Source organism: Octopus bimaculoides, chromosome 26 (assembly GCF_046866305.1).
Source record: "Octopus bimaculoides isolate indiv1 chromosome 26, ASM4686630v1, whole genome shotgun sequence".
Classification (NCBI taxonomy): domain Eukaryota; kingdom Metazoa; phylum Mollusca; class Cephalopoda; order Octopoda; family Octopodidae; genus Octopus; species Octopus bimaculoides.
In genome coordinates, this window is record NC_142953.1 from 16,899,636 (window position 1) to 16,926,035 (window position 26,400).

The window sequence follows — 26,400 nt, forward strand, 5'->3', positions numbered from 1 at the left end:
TACCAAATCAGACTGGAGTCTGATGCAGACATCCAACATGTCAGCCTTGGTCAAACCATCCAACCCATGCCAGCATGGACAATAGACGTTAAATGTTGTTGATGATGATGATGACGAAGATGATATATTAAATGAAGAAAAGAAAATGGAGGTTAAGAAGTTAATAATTATTTATTATTATCAAATTGGTCATCTTTACTTATTACAGCCATTTCAATTAATACTCAATAATTTAATTACAAATTTGTGCATTAAATTTGCATTTATGTGACATGGGTATTAAATGAAGTGGCTGTAAGAAGTAAAAATGACCAATTTGTTAATAATAAATAATTATTAATTCCCTAATCTCCATTTTCTTTTCTTCATTTAACTGGATATAAACTATATACTTTATACCTATTGTTTTAAGGGAATTTCATTCCCCAATAATACTCGGTGTTGAACCAGTATTTCCTTGTTATAACCATCCCTTTATGAGGTTAACATATCCTCTAATTAAACTTTGTGTGTGTGTGTATTAATGTTTTGCTTAGGCATATCAAGACAATATATATATATATATATATATCTGTAAAAATATGTGGCACTTATTCGGTAGCCATGATAAAACTCCGAGTTTCGGATGTCGGGGTGGGAATCCATGCCAACATCTCTTCAGTTATCAGGCCATTGAAAATTCCTGTGAAAAAAATGACCGTTAAACAAAGGGAAATTACTGTGTGGTTGACCGTTATTAAGACAAAAGAGCTAAAGACTGCTAAGTAAGGGGAGGGGGTAAAAGTAAGGGAGTAGAGAAGTCTTCTCTAAAAGTAAGCGAGTAGAGGGAAGTCTTCTCTAAAAGTAAGGGAGTAGAGAAGTCTTCTCTACTCCCTTACTTTTACCCCCTCCCCTTACTTAGCGGTCTTTAGCTCTTTTGTCTTAATAACGGTCAACCACACAGTAATTTCTCTTTGTTTAACGGTCATTTTTTTCACAGGAATTTTCAATGGCCGGATAACTGAAGAGACGTTGGTGTGGGTTCCCACCCAGGCATTCGAAACTCAGAGTTTTATCATGGCTACCGAATAAGTGTCACATATTTTTACAGATTAATTCCTCTATTTACATAATATCAAGGTCTATTTCTTTCTTTTGTTGTCCTTTCTATCAATATATATATATATATATATATATTTATTGTGTGTGTGAATGTGCTTGTGTCCCCCACAGCACCGTGACAACTGGTATTGGTTTGTTTACATGTTTGTAACTCAGTGGCTTTGCAAAAAAGACTTTTAAAAAAGTAAGTACTGGGCTTGATTTGATCGACTAAACCCTGCAGTCAATTGACTAAAACAAAAGATACGCGCGCGCACACAGAAACATACACGGCCAATGGTTCTTGTCGATCATCCCTCCTGTACATCTCCATCTAATTTTTGGTCAATCGAAATTTTGGGAGTTCCTTCCCTTGTAGCTTTTGAGAACAGTTTTCATTAACGCTCACGAATTATTTGTTTTTTTTTGTTACAATTTGAATTTGAATGAACGAACGAAGGAACCAATAAGATGTAGAGAAAAAAAGGCCAAATGAATAAATAAAACAATACTAACAATAATAATTTAGAAAAGGCGGAAGATAGGGAAAGAAACACAAATTTTCGTGGAGTGGAGGTAGGAAAAAGTTACCAGAAGGAAAGACCGAGATAAATGGTCTCCACCCTTAGATTGAAATTCAATAAGTCTGTGTGTGTGTGTGTGATGAGAAAACGCAGAGAATGTTTTAGAACTTTATAGAGGCTTCGTTATGGCGTCCTTACTTTTAATTACATATATACATCTATGTATAATGTACATATTATGTATGTAATTAAAGGTATCTAATTACATTCTCTTTTTGTCATTCTTCGCGTCAAATGTCGTCAGGAAAAAAAAAGGAAGAAAGAGAGAGACAAAGAAGAAAATGATTGTGATGATGATGATAGTGGGAGAGGAGAGAGTAACGGAGATGTTAGAAGGGACAGAGTAGAGGAGATATGAGAGAGAGAGAGGGAGAGAGAGAGAGAAGCAAGAGAGAAAGATACGTGACAGAAGAGAAAGACGGGAGGCAGAAGAGAGAACGGCAGAAAAGAGAAAGGAAGTAGAGAAATAGGGAGAGAGAGAGAGAGAGATAAGGATAGGAGAGAGAAAGAAAAGGGGCAAGTAAGAGATAAAAGAAGCGGGAGAAGGATAAGCGAGAAAGAAAGAGAGAGAAAAAGGAAGGAAAATAGGCAAGATAGAAAGTGAGAGAGAAACAAATTAGAAGAGAAAGAGATGGGGTAGGTAAGTGAGGGATTTAAGCTTGATGCCCTTAGCACACCACCAAACAATGACTGGTTCTCCCTCAACTCTTTCCATTGTCTGACAAACCATTCAAATCTTAATGCTGAATGTGAGAAAATAGATTAAAAATTCACAGACCAAATCCCACATCTATATTAAAATATAACCTGCTTTTTGTTTTATATTTCATTGCATTTATTTATTCAACACTAAATAACTAACCAATTATTTAATTATCACTGGGGTAACGGAAGTAGAAAAAAAACCGCAAATGTTTAACATTTATTCATTAAAAAATAAACAAACCAAAGCTGTTGAATAAGTTATCATTCACAACACGGTAAATCTGGCATGAAATTCAAATGATCCCGTCTCTTCGTTGCTTAAACACGTGTTTATATTGTTTAACGGTTTTTAATCTGGCAACTGGAATAAGGTGAGACGGATAAAGGAAAAGTAAAGAGAATGTGTTGGGAAGCAAATAGTAACCTGTTATCAATTGTGCGGGAGCCGATTATTTGGAAACAGCCTTTCACCCCCCCCCCCCCTTTCATATCTGTTAGGCTCGTCTGCTACACTCTTATACTGTTCTCTATCTCCCTCTATGTCCACTTTCTTTCTCTCTCTGTTTTTCTATATCATCTTCCTCTGCCTTGTCTTCCATTTATCTCTCTTTCCCTCCTCTCTTTCTAGCGTTTTCTCACTTTATCAATTTTCACCCCTTTGCTCTTTCTCTCCAATTTATAATGTTGCTCTCTTTTTTGCTATAGCATCTTTCTCTATCATTTCTCTCACTCACCCACTGGGTCAGTCTCTCTATTTCTATTATATTCTAACTGTATCAATTCATCTCCCCCTCTCACATTTGATCTCTTCGTCGTTCTCTCTACTCCTCTTTCACCTCCTTTTCTTCCTTCCCTCTTCATACTTCATCTCTTCTTTGGACAATACGTCACACACTCTCTCTTCTCTTTTGTCTCCTCTTCCCTTCACTTATCTGTTTTTCTCTCTCTATTCAAAATCCCTTACTTTCACTCACTCAGTTGCCTTTCATCTCAATAACACTTTCTCACTCTCCTCCCACTATCTCAGTATCATAAACTACCACCACTACTACTTTCACCAATTTCCTCCTACTCTAATACTATCATTTGTCACCACAACTACATTTTCTACTACTACTACTACCACCACCCCACCATCATCCTACTACTACTACTACTGCCATCACAACCACTGCTTATCACCGATGCAACTACTATTGCTACTGCTACCGTTACTACAACTTCAATCATTACTCTCACTACCACTACCACAACCACTTCTATTATCACCGTAACCATTTCTCTTAGAATCACCACCACACCACCACTACTACTACTACTACTGCTGTCATTACTACAGCTACTACCACTCTCATTACTACTTCAACCATCACCACTGTCGTTATCATTACTTTCACTTCCACTACTACTAGACACAACTTCCCTCCTTCTCCCTGCCAGCTTACCACTCTCACTACCACTTTCTACTACCACCACCCCTCACTTGTTGTAGTAGTAGTGGTAGCAGCTATAGAAGTAGTAGTAGTAGTAGTAGCAGCAGCAGCTTCGTCGTAGGACGTCAGTCAGTGAGGAGTTATCAGTCCTTCAGTGTGTCACAACGCACACATATATCACATAATCACACATATATAAACTCTGATATATACACACACCGCATCACCATGCCTGTTATACTGTATTCAACATCTGTATCAGGATGTAGAGCGGTAAAGCATTTATTTATTTATTTAATTGTCGTGCTTCTTTAAAAAAAAAACAACATTAATTAACATTATTATTATGAAATAATATATTATCCATGAATTCATTGCTAAAAGCTTTGTTCAATGTAAACTAAAATGGCAGGGGTTCAATCCCTACCAATTCAGTTGAGGACCAGCTTTATAATATATTTTTTTGTTTGTTTGAAATTAATCTTTATAAGGCCTGATATTAGATTGTTGTTTGTATTTTAATTATTAAACATTTTATTTTATAATCATTTAAACTTTTTTTGCTTCGATGGTTTTGATTTTTTTTTACTGTATGTGTGGCATAGCAGTTTATTTGTTCTATTTTTGTTTGTTTTGTTTTTGTGTTTCTCCCTTGTTTCAAATCCCGGCTGCATCCTGTTTGTCTTCCATCCTTCTAGGATCGATAAAGATAAATTTAAAATTAGTGTTTGTTTAATAATAATAATAATAATAATAATAATAATAATAATAATAATAATAATAATCGTTTCTTCAGTTAAAAACCACCACCACCACTACTACCATCATTGTTATTATTAACAACACACCATCAACACCACCACCACCACCATCATCATTATTAAAGGTGGTGGTCGTTGATGGAATTGATAGACGCCGGGTTTAAAAAAAAAGGCGAAGTAGATAAAAATGTTTGGCAGTAATTTAAAAATTAATCAATTCTACAGAATATTTTGGACCTTTAAGAATAACGGAATCAATAAAGAGTCGTTGTTTTACGGTTTATTCTTCCTTCTAAGACTACCAACTTTTTGCAATTCCGTTCTTTCGATAAAATTATCTGTCAAGTGTTGACGTTGATATATAACGGACGACTGTAATATTCTTCCTTTTTCTCCAAAATTCTATTCCTTAACGCTTCTCTTAGAAACCATTAAATTATCATTGAGTTTGCAAAATCGTCAGAGCATCGGATAAAGATGCCTTGCATGATATTCCTTTCGGCTCTTTACGTTCTGAGTTCAAATCCTTCTTGGGTCGGCTTAACCTTTCATCCTATCGGGGAGTGGGGGGTCGATAAAATAGAGAACCCATCAAGTACTGAAGTAGATAATATCAATTATCCCCTCCCCAGAAATTGCTGGCCTTGTGCCAAAATTTGGAACCAATATTATTCTTTCTCGTTCGATATTTTATGTTCCCCCTTCCACATTTAATGTTAATTTCTTTGCATTGTCCCTGTTCTTCAGTCGATGACACTCTGGCAAATAAAAGAAATAATAATAGCAATATGATAATAATAATAATAATAATATTATTATTATTTTATAGTTATCGTTGGTTATTATGGAACGTGGTTAGAGAGGAAAGATTCGCAGACTTGTGCCTGGCAAAGATTCTTTGTGCTACTTGTTCCGACTCTTTACGTTCTGAGTTCAAACCTAGTTAAGGTCCAACTTTGCCGTTCATTCCTCTGGTGGTCGATAAAATAAAGTACCAGTCAAACATTGCGGTCGATCGATGTTATCGACTGACCACAGCCTCTCAAAACAATTGGCCTTGTGCCAAAATTAGATTATTATTATTTTCTTCCTCTTCGATTTTTCGGTCCATTTCCACCTTACACATTTTATGTTAATTTCTTCGTAACGTCTCACCTCTTTCAGTCGTCGCCTTTGTAGTTTATGAAAGAAATAATTATAATAATGGTAATAATAATAACAATTATTACCATTATTATTATTACAGAACGTTGTTAGGGCGATCTTTGGTTTTTAGGTCCACGGAATACATCAGAAGTATTAGCAGTCAGTTCGAAACCTTACTGTCTTGCTGGCTCGTGTTCGAATTTCGTTGAGAGCCGGTCGATTTAACTTCTTACGTTTAAACAAGCTTCTGCCACAAAGTAATTGCTGGGTGTGATTGTCTTGAAAATCAATTAACGAAGCTAAAAATATATATAAAAAAAGGTGGGGTGGGTGAGGGAAGTTATAAATAAAAACTAAATAATCATCCAGCCCCGAGGGAATTATTTAACCAACAGCAAAATAGAAATATACATATATACACAGGACTGTATTAAAATACCAAGTTGAATGTAGAACCGTAGCCATGATCATGTTTATGATTCACTTGTATTAAAAGAAATCGGCGAGGTGGCAGAATTGTTAGCGCGTCGAACAAAATGCTTAATGGGCAATAAAGAAATTGGTATTTGTTCCGGCTATTTAACGTTCAGAGTTCAAAACCCACTGAATTTAGCTTTGCCTTTCGTCCTTTCGCGGATCCATAAAAGAGAGTACCATTGAAATATTGGGAGCGAGATGTCGACTTGCTCCACCCTTCAAAATTGCTGGCCTTGTGCCATAACCGTTTCGTCGAAAGTGGTGGGTTTGTGCTAAAATTTGAAACAATTATTATTATTATTAAGGTGGCGGGTTGGCAGAATAGTCGGTAAAGTTAAAGCGTTGGTATTCTGGTTTCAAATCTTACTCGGGGTCAGTTTGCCTTTCACCAGTTCAAGGATCGATAAACTGAAGTGCGAGTCCTATACTAGGATCGATGGTATTGGCTAAACCACACATCTCGAAAATTGTTGGCCTTGTGCCTACGTTAGAAACAGCTATGATTTATTGTGATAATTTCTTGCCATTCTTGGCACCGTGCCAAAGATTTTCGGGTTTGGTGAACGTGTCTGAGTCATTGATACTGAACCAATCCTTGGTTATTAAGTTAGTTTATCGACCTTTGGATGAAGTAATAACGAGTCGACCTCGGATGGAATTGAACTCGAAACACGTAAACAAACTGTAACTAAATACTAACAAAAGTAATTTAATCTGCTGCTCAACCCTCTGCATCATCCTTTGATGTACATTTAGGCAGCGAGCTTGGCAGAACCGTTAGAGCGTTGTATATATAATACTTAGCGGCTTTTTTTTTCTGGCTCCTTTGTTCAAAGTTCAAATTCTGCTGAAGTAATTTTGTCTTCAATCCTTTCTGGGTCGATAAAATGAACAATGGAATTGATGTAATCAACTGAAATTATTATCCTTGTGTCAAAATTTGAAACCGTTTAGAAGGTGGGGGTGGGGGGAAAAACAGAATTTTGGAATAGCCATCGCTTCCAACTGGGAAAGGAAAAAGGTCAAGGAATTGAGAGGCTTAAAAAAAAAAATTCTTGGGTTTTGTAGAACGGAGATTATAATTCTTAAAGGATTTTTCCCCCTTAGAATTTCAACCCCACCAACCGTTCCCCTTCCCTATGATGTAATTACTCTTTCATAAGAAAATCTACCCTTATCTTATGGAGTTCTTCTGTTCCTTCTTTTATTTATGAATAAGGTGATTTGAAGGGAGTTTGCCTGCCATTTCTGCCAGGTCAAACAATTACGTAGTCTACATTTTAATTTAATTTATTTTGCCACAAATACTTGAAAAAAAAATTCTACCATTCATCACGAGATAAAAAAAAAAAAGAAAATAATCATCTAAATTGTAGACATATACATGTGTGTAGCCCGAACACTAACTGCCTATCCTTTATGTAAGCATCCCATCCTCATAACAAACACACACACTCACAGGGGACCGAAAATGCGAGGACTCATTGTTATATGGTTCTTGTGTGGCAAATACAATAAAATAAAATAATCCCCATGTGGTCTCTAGACCTACTAGAAATAGCAGTCAAATTTCTTTCAAATCGAATCCAATGTTCTTGAAAAGAAAAGCAACAAAAAACAAACATGCATTAGATAATGTAATGTTCCCTCTATATGACCCTCGTATAAAAGGGGTGGTCATGGTTGGACAGACTTAAGTCTGCTAGATCAAAGCTAACCTGAGGTCACAGTTATTGTTATAATTTTATGATTAATTATCTTAATTATATTTTGTTTATTAACAGTAATAAGTAGTAGGAGTGTTAATTTGTTATCATGTAGTTGTGTTAATTCGTTAATTATCATGGTGTGTGAATTATTGTTTGTGGTAGAGAAGCGAAAAATAGGGTAAATATCGTTGTTAAAAAAGTCATAATTTATTAACCATGTTATTTCCATTATAATTAATTAGGGCTATAGATAATAGTAACAGTAGTAATTTATATATATACACACATTCATATAATACATATGTATTTATGTATATGTCTGTATACATATGTGTATATATAAATATGCGTATATTTATGCATATATATTTCTGTGTGTGTATATATATACATATATATATATATATATATGGTAATCTTCCAGTTTCGAGGGGTTAAATAAATTACAAGGGAAATAACTGAACGACTTACCAGTATTATCCGTACTACTTTTTCTCTAAAACAGCATGCGACGGAATTTTTTAAATAAAAGTTTAAAATGTTGTTTTCCTTTTACAAACAGCATGCGACGGAATTTTTTAAATAAAAGTTTAAAATGTTGTTTTCTTTTTACAAACAGCATGCGACGGAATTTTTAAAAATAAAAGTTTAGGGTTAGGGTTAGGCTTCGGGTTAGATGTTGTGCAGCCGGTCTTCCACGAGGCATTTTCGATTTCTCATAAGAAACTATGATATTCAATCACGTGTGTGATTTATATATAAACAGTTAACGTCAATCAAATCGAGTGATTTATTTATAAACAAAGTAGTACGGATAATACTGTTAAGACGTTCAGTTATTTCCCTTGTAATTTATTTAACCCCTCGAAACTGGAAGATTACCTATATATATATATATATATATATATATATATATATATATATATATATATATATATATGTAAATATGTAAATATGTATGTATACAGACGTATATTTGTGTGTATGTTTATGTATGTAAAGAAGTGATGTGTTCCGTCCTCTCGTTTCGAAAGAGACTCGTTCATCTTTTAATGTTGACTCATTTAAGTTGCTCTCTTCTTCTTCCTTCTTTTTCTATTTCGTTGATGATGATGATGTGTGTGTGTGTCTGTTCTTATGTGTGTACCTACGTCCAATTCAAATATGTATATTTGTGTGTGTGTGTGTGTGTGTGTGTATCCATCCAGCTTCAGTGGACGTTGGTGTGAGTGTGTTGGGTGTCCAGTCGAACTGTGGATTACTTCAGATTTTGTGTGTGTGTGTGTGTGTGTATATATATATATATATAGAAATATATATATATATATATTGATAGAAAGGACAACAAAAGAAAGAAAGAAACCTCGATATTATGTAAATAGAGGAATTTATCTGTAAAAGTATGTGACACTCATTCGGTAGCCATGATAAAACTCCGAGTTTCGGATGCCAGGGTGGGAACCCACGCCAACATCCCTTCAGTTATCCTAGGAATTTTCAATTGGCCGGATAACTGAAGAGATGTTGGCGTGTGTTCCCACCCCGGCATCCGAAACTCGGAGTTTTATCATGGCTTCCGAATGAGTGTCACATATTTTTATATATATATATATATATATATATATATGGCTAAGTATTCTGTAAATATCATATATAAATATACGTAAGTATAATATATATATATTATGATAGTTTGTTCCTGGTGGTGTGCACATATTTTGGAAAAAATCGAAGTGTGGTTGTGGGACAAGCGGTGCTTAGAAGTCCTTTATGGTTAGAGTATCAACTATGTAAGTTAATGTGCAGCCGAATATGCGTGTCGCTAGGATAAGGTTTAAAGTACAGCTAAATATATATATATATATATATATATATATAATGTGTGTGTGTGTGCTGATGGCGAGTGGTTTATGTGTGATACCGTTTGGTTATCTATTGAGCTTGGTTCATTAATTTACGTGGCCTACATTCCACATCCTTCACCTCAACCCGCACTCCTATGACATATATATGTATATTTATATATACCCAGCCAGACCTGTATGAATATGTCATTAGATTATGCATACACACAACCGTTAACTGTATACAATACATAGACACATGAACACACAAAAACGCTCGTATACACACACATGCATATGTTCACACTTCCCAAAGTTGTATTGAAAACTTTTTGTACCACAAATTCAGCAGAAACTATGTGTGTGTGTATGTATTTACAAATTTCTCTCTCTCAAAATGTGTGTATATGTAAACATGTATATGTACATGTATATGCGCACGTATGTGTATGTATGTGTGTGTGTGTGTGTATATCATCATCATCATATATATATATATATACACACACACACATGCAAATATACATACACTGTAATATACTTTGTGTAATTATTGAGATCGGCTTGAGAAGCTCAAGTTTTATTCCCACCAATGAGCACTATATCATTTGTATGATGTGGAAAATATTCCAACAGTATTGCCTAAACAATATTGGCATTAACTTTAAAATTCACACATAAAATTCACGCAAGGCTTGGTCCCCTTGCCATCCGTCCTCTATAAAAATCATGTTTGCATAACATCACAACACTACGACAGAACTATTTCACCTTAATTGGCCTTGCTCTCTTGAACATCATGTCAGGACACATAAGAGAAGAAAATATCTAACATTCAACAGTTTCTGGATGAATATTTCCAACAAATTCCAGATAAACCCACTACACCCAGATATATCCCTGCAAACAGCAACTCTCTACTTGAATGGTCGATGGTGCCCAAAGAATGAATGGAATATGAAATGTCATTAACTGTCTTTTTCTGGTGGTACTATTAAATTAGTGAAACCCAGAACCAATTCTGTCCGAAACTTATCTAAGCATCTATAGATTTATATATGTATCGTTAAGAGTGTTGTAGTTTGCTTGAAGCATTGTAAGTACAGAATTAGAAAACAAAAACAAAGAAAGCTTCTGACAGTTGTTAAAAGCTTTCTTTGTTTTCCTTTCTTTTTTTTACTTAAATATATATCATTGTTTTAACATCCACTTATAGGTCAGGTGAAATTCGTTAAAGGTATATTTTCTAGTCAGATGCTCTTCTTGTCACCAACCTTCACCTGTTTGCAAACCAAATATTTCTCTGTGGCCAGACATGTCTTCACAGAAGATTGGAAATAATCAATACTGCTTGTATGATGGCGATACCTGTTTAGAAAACCACACGATTTTATGTCCTCGTCATCATCATTTAGCAGCCATCTTCCATGCTGGCATAAGTTGGACTCAACTCCTTGCACCTTAAAAATTTTGCAGGTTTCTGTAAGAAGTCTATAAGACTTAAGTTACCAGGGGTCAAATCAAACTGTTTTAGATAATAATATATGCAGCTCCTTCTAAATGTGTTGAGTGCTTTTTTCTTTTGTTCTCCACCTTTATCTGTCTTATCATAATTTTACTTCACAACACCTGCCATAAAGCCACGTCCCTCCCCCTCTGTGAAGGAAGCTTTTTCTTTGTCTTGTTAGTTACTTCGCAACCTCACTGGTGCTACCAAGTACATGCTATAAAGTAGTTGGGATTAGAAAGAGGATCCAGTTGTAGAAGCCATGCTAGATCAGATATTGCAGCCGAATGCGATTCTTTGGTCAAACTAGCCAACCCATACCAGCACTATTAAATGATGAGGATGACAATATATAACTAACTCGATGTGCGTAGATAGATGTAAACAACTTGTCTTCTATACAGTAACATCATGGACAAGAAAATACATATCTGCAAGGCTGGTTTTAATGCCTCAATTAGAACCTCATCAGCGACAGACTACCCTGATTAATGGTCCATAGATATATTGTTTATAAAGTTGTTATTCATAAGTGCTTCAATAAATTAAATCTATTTGCATAAATTGATGCTTTACTGGCAGCTAGTTTAATTAATAACTTACTGGTGCATTAACAATGTTTTGTCCTGATACTATAGATTAATTATACTATAGATTAATTATACTATAGATTAATTTCATAGTACAGTGTTCCTTCTATTAACACATCATTGATGCATCAGTAATTTGTAAGTCAAATGAGCTGCCAAGAATGCCAGAAATTTATGCAAATAGATTAATCTGGTTTAATGCAGCACTTATTATTAATAACAACTTTACAAACAATCTCTCTGTGGACAATGAAAGAGGCCGCTTGGTCGTTGGTGAAGTCCCAACGGAAGGAATAAAACTAGATCAGCTGATATCTCCTTTTTTTTCTTGTTCACGAGGGTATTGTGGAAAAGACAAATTGTTTACATCTGTCTACATACCACACACATACACATATGTGTGTGTCTATGTATGTATGTATATATATATATGTATGTATGTGTGTATATATATATATATATATATATATATAAATAAAACAAAACAAAACAGGAAGTTGGGAAATTTACCACCTGTCCTCGTCTGTTGTTATTTTTTGTATATTCTCCCATATATATATATATATATATATATATATATATATATGTATGTATTTGTGTATCTGTGTATGTGTATACATATTGATGTATATATGTGTATGTGTATGTGTATAGATGCATATATTTGTGTACCTATATATGTGTGTGTGTATATGTATGTATGTATATATTTGTGTATCTATGTGTTTTTGTATATGTGTATGTTGAATACATGCACACACATATACTCATCCACATTACCTATTTATATCCAGGTGAACTGTACCTGTCCACATGGTACATATTTACAGCTAGGTGAACTCTACCTTCCCATGGTACCTATTTATATTTCCCTCTCACACTCCAACCTCAACTCATAGGATGTACTGCCTCTCTCTTTACCATCTCCTACCACTGCTACCTCAGTAATATCTGCTACTCAGAGTTGTCTGCTCATGTGCCCCCTTTAGTAGGATACTATCTCTCTTTCTCCTTTTTCATCTCTCATCACTCACATCATATTCACCCCCACTCCACAGGCCCTGTGCTAATCACTACATCCAGTGCAATCAAAATGCAATCCCTCCATGCATACGTCTTTCTCACAGTTTTGATATTAAATGCTACCAACCTCACTAATTTCAGAGTTGGGGGGAGAAGTGGGTCACCACCCACTTCATCTGGCTGCCACTAAACAGGAAAATTAATTTCATAGATAAACATTTAACGAAATGCAAGAATGGCTATGTGGTTAAGAAATTTAATTCCGAATCATGTGGTTTCAGGATCAGTTCTACTGTGCAGCATTTTGGCCAAGTGTTCTCTATTATAGCCACAAGCCGACTAATGCCTTGTGAATGGATTTGATAAATGAAAAATGAAAGAAGGTTGTATGTAGGTATGTATATAATGTGTGTGTGTATACATGCGTTTGTGTGTGTTGGTCTCTTTGTCTTAACATTGCATAATAATTATAAATACATGTCAATGCCATGCAAGCAATGTCCTTCGTTTCCATTCTTCTATGAAATGGCTGTAAACAAGCATTGCCTTTATATAAACAGTATGATTTGTTTCCAGTCTTTCTCTGGAAACATGTCTGGCCATGGGGAAATATTACGTCCCTTGGAAACAGGTGAAGGTTGGCATCAGGAAGGGCATCCAGCCATAGAATGTCTGCTTCGATGAATTCTGACTGACCCATGTGAGCCTGGAAAAGCAGGCATTAAATGATGATGAATTGGTAAACAATTTCAGCACAAGACCAGTAATTACTAAGGGATAGGTGTTTAGTTAATCAATGCCATTGTTCCCTCAATATGACAGGTACTTAAAGTAACGTTATCTGAAGTGGGATTTGAACTTGGGATGTAAAAAATGTTGGACGAAATATGGTGAAACATTTCATCCAATGCTCTAACAATCTGGGTAATTTGGTGTCCTTGGTAATCAATTAAAATATATTTTTGTTTCAGTCGTTGGACTGTGGTCATGCTGGGGCACCATATTGAACAATGTAGCTGAACAAATTGACCCTGGTACTTATTTTTCTTGATATCTGGTACTTATTCTATTGGTCTCATATGCTGAATCATAAGTTACAAGGACGTAAATAAACCAACACTCATATACACATGCATGCACACACACACACACACACACACACACACACACACACACGGAATGTCTTCCACACAGTTTCTCTCAACCAAATTCACTCACAAGGCAGCGGTTGACCAGGGCTGTAGTAGATGGTGTTGCACAGTGGAACAGAACCTGGAATCAAGCTTTCTAATAAGCCGAACTCCTAAGTTATGGAAACATAAATGAGCCGACACAGGTTATCAGGCAGTGGTGGGGAAAAAAAACACACACACACGCACACAATGCATATGCTTCCATTCAGTTTCCTTCTGCCAAATTCACCCACCAAAGCATTTGTCAGTCCAGTCCTATCATTAGTTAGCTGATGGCATGGGTGACAAGAAAGAATGTCACCAATTTTTGTAGTTTCTCAGTGTAGAATACAAACATTAAGTTGGGTGTTTTTAGTCAATTCTGACTAATTAATGAGGAATGTCAGTTTTTAATTGTTTTCTCTGAGTAATGGCAGTGCTTAAGTTTGGGTTTAAAACAACAAAAGTAATAGCAATACTAGCTTCACTTCACCACCACCTCTGTCTGCTTCGCTCTCTCTCCACCTCATGCTACTTCTTCTACCGACACCACCTCAATTGTGCTACTGACACCACAACACTACTGTTACCACCATTAGTACCACCACCACCATCATTAGTATTGACACACCACCGACACTGCCACTACCACCACTATACTTATACCTACCAACACCATCTCTATCAACATTGCTCTACCAACACCACCACTATCAGTACTACTGCCAACACCACTACACCAACACTGTACCATACCACCAATATCAGTACCATCACACCTCTACTAACATCACCACACAACAACCACCACACCTCTACCATTCTTACACCAGTATTATATAAGGCTACCACTATCAACACTATAACCAACACCACCACAACCACACCTCTACTTTCCAACACCAGTACTATAAACCACCACCACTATCAACACCACTACCAACATCACCACACAATGACTATCACTGCTGGCTACTTCACCACTTGTACAACCACCATTACTGCTACACCACCACCACCAACAACAACAACAATGATACTCCTAGTTCCTGTCACTAATCTATCTGTGTGTGTGTGTCTTTTGCCTTTTGTGTTTTTATCCTCCACCATGATCTGTTGTCATGGACTTCAGTTCCTGCTATTGCCATCGTTTATAATCTTTAGCAATAAACACACACACACACACACTGTCTGTCTGCCTCTCTTTCTCTCTCTCTCTCTGACAAATTTGTGTGTCCCCCCCCCTCCTGCAACACTACTAAATTCTACTTTACACTTGGTCAATGTTTACTTTCAGATACTTTAATCCGTTTAGTTGTAAACTTCAGGCTCAGGCATGGCTCTGTAGTTAAGAAACTCGCTTTGCAACAACATGGTTTTGGGTTCAGTCCCACCTTGGGCAAATGTCTTCTATGGTAGCCTCGGGTTGACCAGTGCCTTGTGCATGGACTTGGTAGACAGAGACTGAATGGGAACCCATTGTATACATATGTATATGTGTTTGTTTGTCTCCCACCATTTGGTAACTGGTGTTGGTTTGTTTCAGTCCCTGTAACTTAGCAGTTCGGCAAAAGAGACCAATACAATATGTACCAGACTTAAAAACAAGTACTGGGATTGGTTTGTTCAACTAAAACCCTTCAAAGTGGTGCCCCCAGCACGGCTGAAGCAAAGAAAAGATAAAATCCTCATCTTCCCATCCTCGTCTAGTTAGTCTCATTGTTAGAAATGGAAAAGTTTACCAAACTAAAAATCTCTTTTGATACCAGCCTGCCTAAGAGTGTCCTTGAATTTATGTTTTAAAATTATTTAAAATTCCTGTTTTAAAATTATCTTAAAACTTTCCTGTCAAAATTTTGTGTTAATTTATGTTCTGAATACCAGCTTCATAATAGCAGTTATTTTACTAAACTTTGCATTATTTTAAGAATTAATTGAAAACAGACAATGTATTTTCATACAAATAGGATAACAAAATGATTTAGTCTAAGAAAATAGATCCTCATCCTCGTTTAATGTCCATTTCCTATGGCGTGGGTGGGTGAGTTGGTTTGAATAGAGCCGGCAAGTTGGAGAGCTGCTCCAGGTTCCAGTCTGATTTGGCTTGGTTTCTTCTACAGTTGGATTTCTTCTACAGTTGGATTTCTTCTGAATGCCAACTACTTTAACAGTGTGAGCTGGGTACTTTTAGCATTGCATTGCACAGGTGCCATTATGTGACACTGGCACAAGTGCTTGCAGGCCAATTCTCTTCACCAAGGGGAGTGGCCTTAACACTTCTTCTGTGACGGATGGGTCTTCAAAGTGCCAGGTATCTCAGTCATTTGTCATCTCATCCTGAGGTGGTCCTTCAGCACTGTTCACTTTTCCATCCTTGCATGGATCAGGCAGAATATAGTGAGGCAGATTTTTTATGGCTGGATGCCCTTCATATCACCAAACCAAACTTGTTTCCAAGCAAAGTAATATTTCTTGATAGCCAGACATGTTTTCACAGAATATTGGAAATGGACTGCTTGTATGACAGTGACACTCATTTATGACTGTCAGAGGATATCAAGACAATGAGACACAAACATGCACACTTGCATACATACAGATACATATGTAACCTTGGGTAAGTGTCTGCCATTATAACCCTTGTCCAGCCAAAGCCTTGTGAGTGAGTTTGGATAATGGAAACTGCAAAAGCTTGTCATGTGTATATGTGTGTAGTGTTCCAGCTTGGCTACTATCCAATGACTGAAAAATTATAATTATTTCACTATTTATTTTATTTCCATGCTAGCATGGGTTGGATGATTTGACTGAGGACTGGCGAACCAGATGGCTGCACCAGGCTCCAATCTTATCTAGCAGAGTTTCTACGGCTGGATGCCCTTCCTAATGCCAACCACTTCGAGAGTGTAGTGGGTGCTTTTACGTGCCACCGGCACGAGGGCCAGTCAGGCGGTACTGGCAACAGCCACGCTCAAATGGTGTTTTTTATGTGCCACCTGCACAGGAGCCAGTCCAGTGGCACTGGCAACGATCTCGCTCGAATGTCTTTACACGTACCACTGGCACAAGTGCCAGTAAGGCAACACTGATAACAATTACACTCAAATGGTGCTTTTTACGTGCCACTAGCATGGAAGATAATAATAATAATAATAATAATAATGATTATGATTTTTTTATTGGCCGCAAGGGCCAAACACAAAACAAAATAGGGACAATACAAGGGACAAGTGGGGTTTCGAACAATGTGGAGTATGCAATAAATAACAATAACAATTAACAATAAAATCAAACAATAAAAATTCCCCAAAAGGGGCAGTTCCTTACTAGGACAACCAAGGAACCCCACACATCCTGGTTCCCCCAACCGCCAAGTGCACCTCAGTAAGCAACCCCTCTCCTCAACGCCTCCAATTTACAAGTGAATGTTCAGAGTTGGCCCCTTCACACGGCCATACTTGCCACATTCACCTACCTTTCAACAAAAATACTGGTGGCTGGGGGGGGGGGGGGGAGAACTTCCCACTTCACCCTCACTTTCCTTTTCAAGTTGATGAGGGCTTGGCCAAAGAGGAAGGTATCTGTCTGCAGTCCTTTCAATCTCGTCCACCACACTACCACCTTCGCCATAGCCACCAGACAGAAGAAAACTGCCTTTCCTTCCTGGTCAAAAGAAGGCGGTGGGACGATCTTCATGATGGACTCTGCTGATAACCGAATCTGTCCCACATGTGTCAACAGCTGTTCAACAAAGCGCCACATGTCAGCAATACTTGGACATTGGACGAGTACATGCAGGATGGTTTCATCACCCTAAGCAATTCTATTATAGGCACAAGGCTTAATAATAATAATAATAATCATCATCATCGTTTAACGTCCGCTTTCCATGCTAGCATGGGTTGGACGATTTGATTGAGGACTGGTGAAACTGGATGGCAACACCAGGCTCCAATCTAATTTGGCAGAGTTTCTACAGCTGGATGCCCTTCCTAACGCCAACCACTCAGAGTGTAGTGGGTGCTTTTACATGTCACCCGCACGAAAACGGCCACGCTCGAAATGGTGTCTTTTATGTGCCACCCGCACAAGAGCCAGTCCAGGGGCACTGGCAACGATCTCGATCGAAAACCCTACAAAGGCCAGTCAGGCGGTACTGGCAACGGTCACGCTCAAGATGGTACATCTTATGTGCCACCCGCACAAGAGCCAGTCCAGGGGCACTGGCAACGATCTCACTTGGCTTGCCGGGTCTTCTCACGCACAGCACATTTCCAAAGGTCTCGGTCAGTAGTCATCGCCTCGGTGAGGCCCAATGTTTGAAGGTCTTGCCTCACCACCTCAGCCCAGGTCTTCCTGGGCCTACCTCTTCCACGAGTTCCCTCAACTGTTAGGGTGTGGCACTTTTTCACGCAGCTATCTTCGTCCATTCTCGCCACATGTCCAAACCAGCGCAATCGTCTCTCTTGCACACCACAACTGATGCTTCTTATGTTCAGCTTTTCTCTCAAGATACTTACACTCTGACGGGTATTCACATTGACATTACACATCCAGCGGAGAATACTGGCTTCATTCCTTGCGAGCTTACGCATGTCCTCAGCAGTCACAGCCCATGTTTCACTGCCATGTAGCATGGCTGTTCATACACATGCGTCATACAGTCTACCTTTTAGTGAGTGAGAGTCCCTTTGTTGCCAGCAGAGGTAAGAGCTCTCTAAACTTTGCCCAGGCTATTCTTATTCTAGCAGCTACACTTTCAGCGCACCCACCCCCACTACTAACTTGGTCACCCAGATAGCGGAAGCTATCGACTACCTCTAGTTTTTCTCCCTGGAATGAGATAGAAGTTGTTTCCTGTAGTAATAATAATAATAATAATAATAATAATAATAAACAATAAACAAATAAGTACTTGTTTTGTGAGGTGTGGAGGTAGAGAAAGAGATTCTGAAAGTGGAAAGGAAGACGAGAAGGAAGAAGGAAATAAGTCTTGCTATCTCTTTCTCTCTCTCATTTCAACTGTCTACATCACCATCAAGCCTTAATTTATACTTAATTCTTTAACCACTTACACACTTACATCACATCATACAGTGTGTGTGTGTGTGTGTATGTATGTATGTATATATATATATATATATATATATATATATATATATATATATATATATATATATATATATATATTAGAGAGAGAGAGATTGTTTGAAGTAATGTACAGATTTTATATATGAAGAAAAAGGTGGTGGTCAGAATTTTGGATAATTATTTATTAGTGCTTTCCTCTCATTCGTGGAGACTCCTCAGTTAATAAGTGTTACAGAAAATTTCTTTGCCTTTTGTACAAAAGTGGAAGAGGATGTGTTTTTGTTTTGTTATTTGTATGTGTGTGTATATAGAAAAAGAGGAAAGAAGGGAGGGGAGAGAGAGAGAGAGAATTACAAAATAGAGAGAAGAAAGAAAGAAAAACAACTTGAAATTTGAAACTTGTATCTATAGATTTGTGTATGCATGTGAGTGTCCGTGTACATTTTGATAGAAATCTTATCAAAGAGGAAAAAATTCAGAGCATTTGAATTTGTCGAATGTTTGTGTATACATTATACATACATACCACACGTTCCACATGCCATATATTGTACATGGCCAAGCGTACTGTATGGCTAAATAACCTGCTAAAAATAGTAGCCGAAGCTTCCCTTGAATCTTACCCTATCTTCTTAGAAAAAAGGACACATTTGGATAATGTGATTGTAGACATACTATGCCTCAAAAAGATGGGATGGTCATGCTTGTGTGGTTAAGAAGCTCACTTTTCAATCATGTGGGTTCTGGTTCAGTCCCACTGCAAGGCACCTTGTAACAACCGATACCTTGTAAGTTAATTTGGTTGATGGAAATTGTGTGGAGGCTTGTTGTGTGTGTGTGTGTTTGTCTTTTTTCTCCTCCACCCACTACCTGTCAACCAGTGTTGGTTTGTTTATGTCACTGTAACTTAGTAATTCAGCAAAAGTGATCAATAGAATATGTACCAGACTTTAAAAAATAAAATCTGGGGGTGACATGTTTCACTAAAAAGAACTCTTTAAGGTGGGCACTACGTTATGATTGCAGCCCTTTAACTGCGAACTTAAATTTCATAGTTATTCCGGTATAGAGAATCAATATTTTCTGTAAGTCATGTTGTCTCAATAAACTTGACATATCACAACAGAAAATAGCTTCAAACATGACGTTCCTCAACAAAAAATAGACTGCTGTATAAAACTGCTTTCTGTGGTTTAGAGTAATGAAATTTTGAATGGATATATCTGATTTCTGCTATAAAAATGTTAACCTTGAAACTGCAAAATTAAATTTCCTGGTTATTTCAGTAATAGTGTTAATTATCTAAATAGACTTGGTATTTTCTGCAAGTCATGTTGTCTCAATAAACTTGACACATCACCACAAAAAATAGCTTCAAACATGACATTCTTCAACAGTAGATAGATTGGTTTATAAAATTGCTTTCTGTAATGAAAGGGTTAAAAGATATGTATGTATGTGTATGTATGCATGTGGGTGTGTGTTTGTGTCTCTTTGTCTAGATATCAGGAGTGGCTGTGTGGTAAGTAGCTTGCTTACCAACCACATGGTTCCGGATTCAGTCCCACTGCGTGGTGTGGTACCTTGGTCAAGTGTCTTCTACTATAGCCTCGGGCCGACCAAAGCCTTGTGAGTGGATTTGGTAGACGGAAACTGAAAGAAGCCCGTCGTATATATGTATATATATATATATATATATATATATATATGTATGTGTATGTGTGTCTGTGTTTGTCACCCCCACCATCGCTTGACAACCGATGCTGGTGTGTTTATGTCCCCATAACTTAGCGGTTCGGCAAAAGAGACCGATAGAATAAGTACTAGGCTTACAAAGAATAAGTCCTGAGGTCGATTTGCTCGACTAAAGGCGGTGCTCCAGCATGGCTGCAGTCAAATGACTGAAACAATTAAAAGAGTATATCACTTGATGGTCATGAATATGCATTACTGTCGTACATCATTCTGCATGGACACTGCTGGCCATGGTGAAATATTACCTTGCTAACCATGTAACTGACCAGGCTATCAAATGTTGTTACACATCGCTGCTCACAATGCACTTTGCCTCATTTTAGCCTTTGAATGACACTGACCCACGGGTTCAGTGAGCAGGTCAACATTCTCCTCTGATTGAAAGGGGGACTGGAGTAACATGAAATGAAATCTTTTGCTCTAGAATACAACATGCCACCTGGTCTGGGAATCGAATCAATCTAGGGATTGTGAGTGCAGCAGCCTAACCATTACGTCACACATGTGGTCAACACTCCTTTATAATTATAATTACGAAACATCTGTTCAGTCCCTCCATATCAAATATAAAGTCAACACCTCTTTATAATTATAATTATCATATGTGGTCAGTGTCTCTATGCAATTAAACCACCAAATCCTCTAAAGCTCTCATGTCCAGCTTTCTCTCTCCCCCCCCCCCATCCCAGCTAAATATCTGAAATAGCTGATCTCATTGTTTGTATATTAGGTTATTGTTTCGCTCCAGGCCAACTGTCAGTGAGCTGACCTATGAGGAAAGATACTCCAACTATGACCATCACTGCAAGACATTGCATCCACCACCCTTTGATCTACATTGTGTATGTGTAGGCGTGTGTGTGTGTGTGTGTTTTAAGACAGTATGACATAGTTTTTAGGTAATTTGACTGCTTTTTCTAAGAGGTTGAGCAATCTTGTAACCACTCCCTTATTGATGTGTGTGTGTGTGTACTCAAGCTTGTGTGTGTTGTTGATGATGTATATTGCCATAAGAGTGGATGTATATGTATTAGCTGTCTATATATCTGTCCAAGTGTGTGGGGGTGTGAGTGTGAATGTTTAGATGTCTATGTGCATGGTTGTCTGGATGTATGTGTGTGAATTTGTATGTGTAAATATGTAGATGTGTCTGAATCTATATGTCTGTAAATGTAATATGTCTGTGTGGGCATGTGTGTGTGTGTGTGTGTGTGTGTGTGTGTGTGTGTGTGTGTGCAAATTTGTTGTTGTTTGTCTGGATATGTGTGTCTGATTCCATCTATATATATATGTGTGTATGTAAGTACAATGTAGGTGAGCTGAAACTTTCAAGCCATTATTTATAAACAGTTATTTCTATTGTACCCAGTTTGTGTGTAGATATATGCGTAAATGTGTGTGTGTGTGTGTGTGTGTATATAAACTATAGATGTATGTATGGCGATACACATAGTGAATCTAAAATCTAATTGAATATACCACCTCTACTCGTCCATTACACATCATCTTTTGCAGACAACTCCCACTTCACCCCTCTCTCTCTTTCTCTCACTTTCACTTACATTACCCTTTTTCTTTCTCTCTTTCTGACATATATCACTTTTTATCTCTCACTCTTTCTCTCTCACACACACTTTACTCTTCAACTCTCATATATTTTCTTTCTACGCATCACCCCATCTTCCCCCCCACACACACACTTTCTCTCTTTCTATTACACTATTTTTCTCCCCTCTCTCTCTCTCTCTCTAATACATCACAACCTCTCATTTGCTTTCTTCCACACATGAATATCATATTTCTGTGTTACACACCAATCTCTCCCTCTCTCTTTCTCTCAAATTTCCCATCACACATCATGTGTGTGTGTGTGTGAGCTTGTGAGCATGTGTGAAGTTAAGTGTATGTCTATATGAGCATGTGCGGGGGTGCATGGTTGTTGTTACTGATAGATACAGATAGAGGATTATGGAGGATGTGACCATGTCATATTGTCTCTGAAGTTCTCATCAGCCATATTACCACAAAAGTACATATAGGTGTAGGCATGGGTGTCTGGTTAAAAAACTTGCTTTGTAACCTTGTGCTTCTGGTTTCAGTCCCACTGCATGGCACCTTGTACAACTGTCTTCTACTACAAACCTGTGCCAACTAATGCGTTGTGAATTCTGTTGACAGAAACTCTGTAGAAGCCTATATATATATGTGTGTGTGTGTGTGTGTGTGTGTGTGTGTGTGTGTGTGTGTGTGTCATAGTAAATGATCCACAACCACTTGAGCAAACTGAGTCCTCAACTTGTTCCATTTGCCAAAAGGTTTGCCAGGAACATGACTCCCACTTTATTTTACTGAACTCTCATATGTCGTTCATAACAAGAGAATTCATCATCACACATGCATGCATACATACATGCATATATTCTTTTAATTGTTTCAGTCATTTGACTGCAGCCATGCTGGAGCACCGCCTTTAGTCGAACAAATCAACCCGTTCTGTAAGCCTAGTACTTATTCCATTGGTCTCTTTTGCTGAACCGCTAAGTTACAGGGACATAAACACACCAAGATCTGTTGTCAAGCGATGGTGGGGGAACAAACACAGACACACACACATATATACACATCAAACTTCTTTCAGTTTCCATCTACCAGATCCACTCAAACGGCTTTGGTCGGCCCAAGGCTATAGTAGAAGACACTTGCTCAAGGTGTCACGCAGTGGAACTGAACCCGGAACCATGTGTCTGGTAAGCAAGCTACTTACCACACAGCCACTCCTGTGCCTATGCCAAAAGGTTTGCAAGGCATATAGTGTTATAATGAAAGCCATGGGTCTTGTGAAATTTAGCTCACCAGGGGTTTCCTGGTCAAAACATTAATTTATTTCACTATTTTTCAAGATGATAAAAACAAGACTGTTTGTCACTTGTGTTCAAAGTGGATGACGTTTGAACAAGGAACACACGTAAGGAAGAAGGCAGAAAGAAACAGACTTTGTGGTTTTCAATATAACAATCTTCTTCACTCTCTATGTTGACTGGTGTTGTACTTGTTGAAGCTTCAATACACAGTGTGTATATAAATCATCATCATCATTGTTTAATGTCTGTTTTCCATCAGGACTGTGGAGGCGAAACAAAATACTTCGACTCCGATTACTCTACTATTGGCACCTTCGACTCCTCTTTATGTAATTAAGTGATTGTGGTCTTCTACATATCTCATAAAGCATACACTGGTACTTTGAGTAGACCTATATGTTATAAATGCTTTATATTAAAGAATAAAGATATTGTGAGTCGGAGTGGGTATAGTTTTATCAACTGCGACTCCAGCTGCTCCTTAATTGTTTCCGACTCCACGATTCTGACTCTGATTCCACAGCCCTATTTTCCATACTGGCATGGGTTGGACAGTTTGACAGGAGCTGTCCAGACTCCAATTGTCTGTTGCGGCATGGTTTCTACAGCTGGATGCCCTTCCTAATGCCAACTACTTTACAGTGTGTACTGGGTGTTTTTTAAATGCCACCAACATGGCAGCACACACAGATGTTGGTGTCTTTGTATCTGTGTTTGTCACCTCACCACCACAGCCACCACCACTTCACAGCCAATGTTGGTTTGTTTATGTCCCTGTAATATAATGTAAGAGACTAATAGAATAAGTTACAGACTTATGAATTAAGAAAAAGTACTGGAATTGATTTGTCTGAGTAAAATCCTTCGAGGCCCTGCCCCAGCATGGCAACAATCCAATGACCAAAACAAATAGAAGATAAAGAAGATATATTTGATGGTTGTTAATGTAAGGAATGACAACATAGAATGGAATATTGTTGCTTCAATTGATTCCAATGTTTGTCTGAAACTTTTGTCACTGGAAAGATAAAAAGTTTAAAATGACCAGGGACAAGATTTGAACTCAGCATCTCTCTCTCTCTTTACTGATTCTGCTAATCCAACACCATCTTGTCTGGTGCCATACTAATCCTGCTGTCAGCATCCACTTTGTGATGATGATTTCTAACACAAAGCACAAAGTTTGTAGTTTGAACAGGGTGGGCAAGTTGGTTATGCCAACTGCAGTATTTGGTATTTTATTGTCCCTCAGAGAGATGAAAGGTAAAATTATCTTTGGCAGGATTTGAACTCGGAATGTAAAGGGTCAGAAGGTATGCTGCAAAACATTTTGCTAGCAATTCGGCCAATCCACCACCCAAATAACAACAGCAATAATAATAATAATAATAATCCTTTCTACTATAAACACAAGGTCTGAAATTTTGGGTAAAAGGGATAGTGCTTCACTGGTACTTCATCAATCCCAAAAGGATGAAGGGCAGAGTCAACCTTGGTGGAATTTGAACTTGGAACATAAAGAGGGACAAATTGCCACTAAGCATTTTGTCTGGTGTGCTAACGACTCTGCCAGCTCACTGCCTTATATAATAATAATAATAATAATAATAATAATAATAATAATCCCTTTCTGCTCTAAGCACAAGACCTGAAATTTGTGGGGTTAGTTGATTACATTGACCCCAGTACTTGATTGGTATTTTATTGACCCTAAAATGATGTAAGGCAAAGTCAGCCTTAGCAGAATTTGAACTCAAAATGTAAAGACAGACAAACTGTCACTAAGCTTTTTGTCTGGTGTGCTAATGGTTCTGCCAGCTTTCCACTTTTTGTAATAATAATAATAATAATAATAATGATAATGGCTTCAAATTTTGCGACAAGGGCAGCAATTTTGGGGGAGGGGATGAGTCAATTACATCGAAGCCCCAGTGTTCAACTGGTAATTATTTTGTTGACCCTGAAAGGATGAAAGGCAAAATCAACCTTGGTGGAATTTGAACCCAGAATGTAAAGACAGATGAAGTGCTGCTAAGTATTTTGCCTGGTGAGCTGACGATTCTGCCAGCTTGCCACCTTACATAATAATAATAATAATAATAATAATAATAATAATAATAATAATAAGAGCACTTAGAGAGTGCAAACCTCCACCAAAGCAACACCAACGTCCTCTCAATGATTAGCCAGAGATGATTTTTAAAATGAGAATATCTGAAATAAACTCAACTGCTATCACAAACAAGAATACTAAAAATGAACCCGACCACTCTCAAAAATTAAGTAACAAAAAAAAACAGAAAAATAATCCAGAATCCTTCTCCAGTACCAGAGCGTTCCCAAAATCTAATCAGTTTGTGCCAGTCACAAGGCCAAACATCGCTGAAAGTTACATCCAAATCCATCCAGTAGTTCTTGAGATATCTTGTCCATGGACAAACAAACAAACATGACTGAAAATCAGTACCTCTGTCTTTGCTAAGGTGGAGCTAATAACATAACAAAGTAGGAAGGGCATCCGACCATAGAAATCATGCTGCAACAGACAATTGGAATCTGGACAGCTCCCCAGGTAGCCAGTTCCTGTCAAACTGTCCAACCCATGCCAGCATAGAAAACAGGGCTGTGGAGTCGGAAACAGTTAAGGGGTAGCTGGAGTCGA

The 26,400-nt window shown here is 37.6% G+C and overlaps 1 protein-coding gene across 1 annotated transcript in view; it reads left to right on the forward strand.

Moving 5' to 3' along the window:
• The first annotated feature begins 3,515 nt into the window (after positions 1-3,515).
• LOC106882359 (SH3 domain-binding glutamic acid-rich-like protein 3) overlaps positions 3,516-26,400 on the forward strand; it is a 39,165-nt gene continuing 16,280 nt past the window's right edge. Inside the window, exon 1 of the mRNA XM_014933013.3 lies at positions 3,516-4,075. Coding sequence (XP_014788499.1) covers positions 4,031-4,075 — 45 coding nt within the window. The 5' untranslated portion in view covers positions 3,516-4,030. The remainder of the gene's footprint in view (positions 4,076-26,400) is intronic.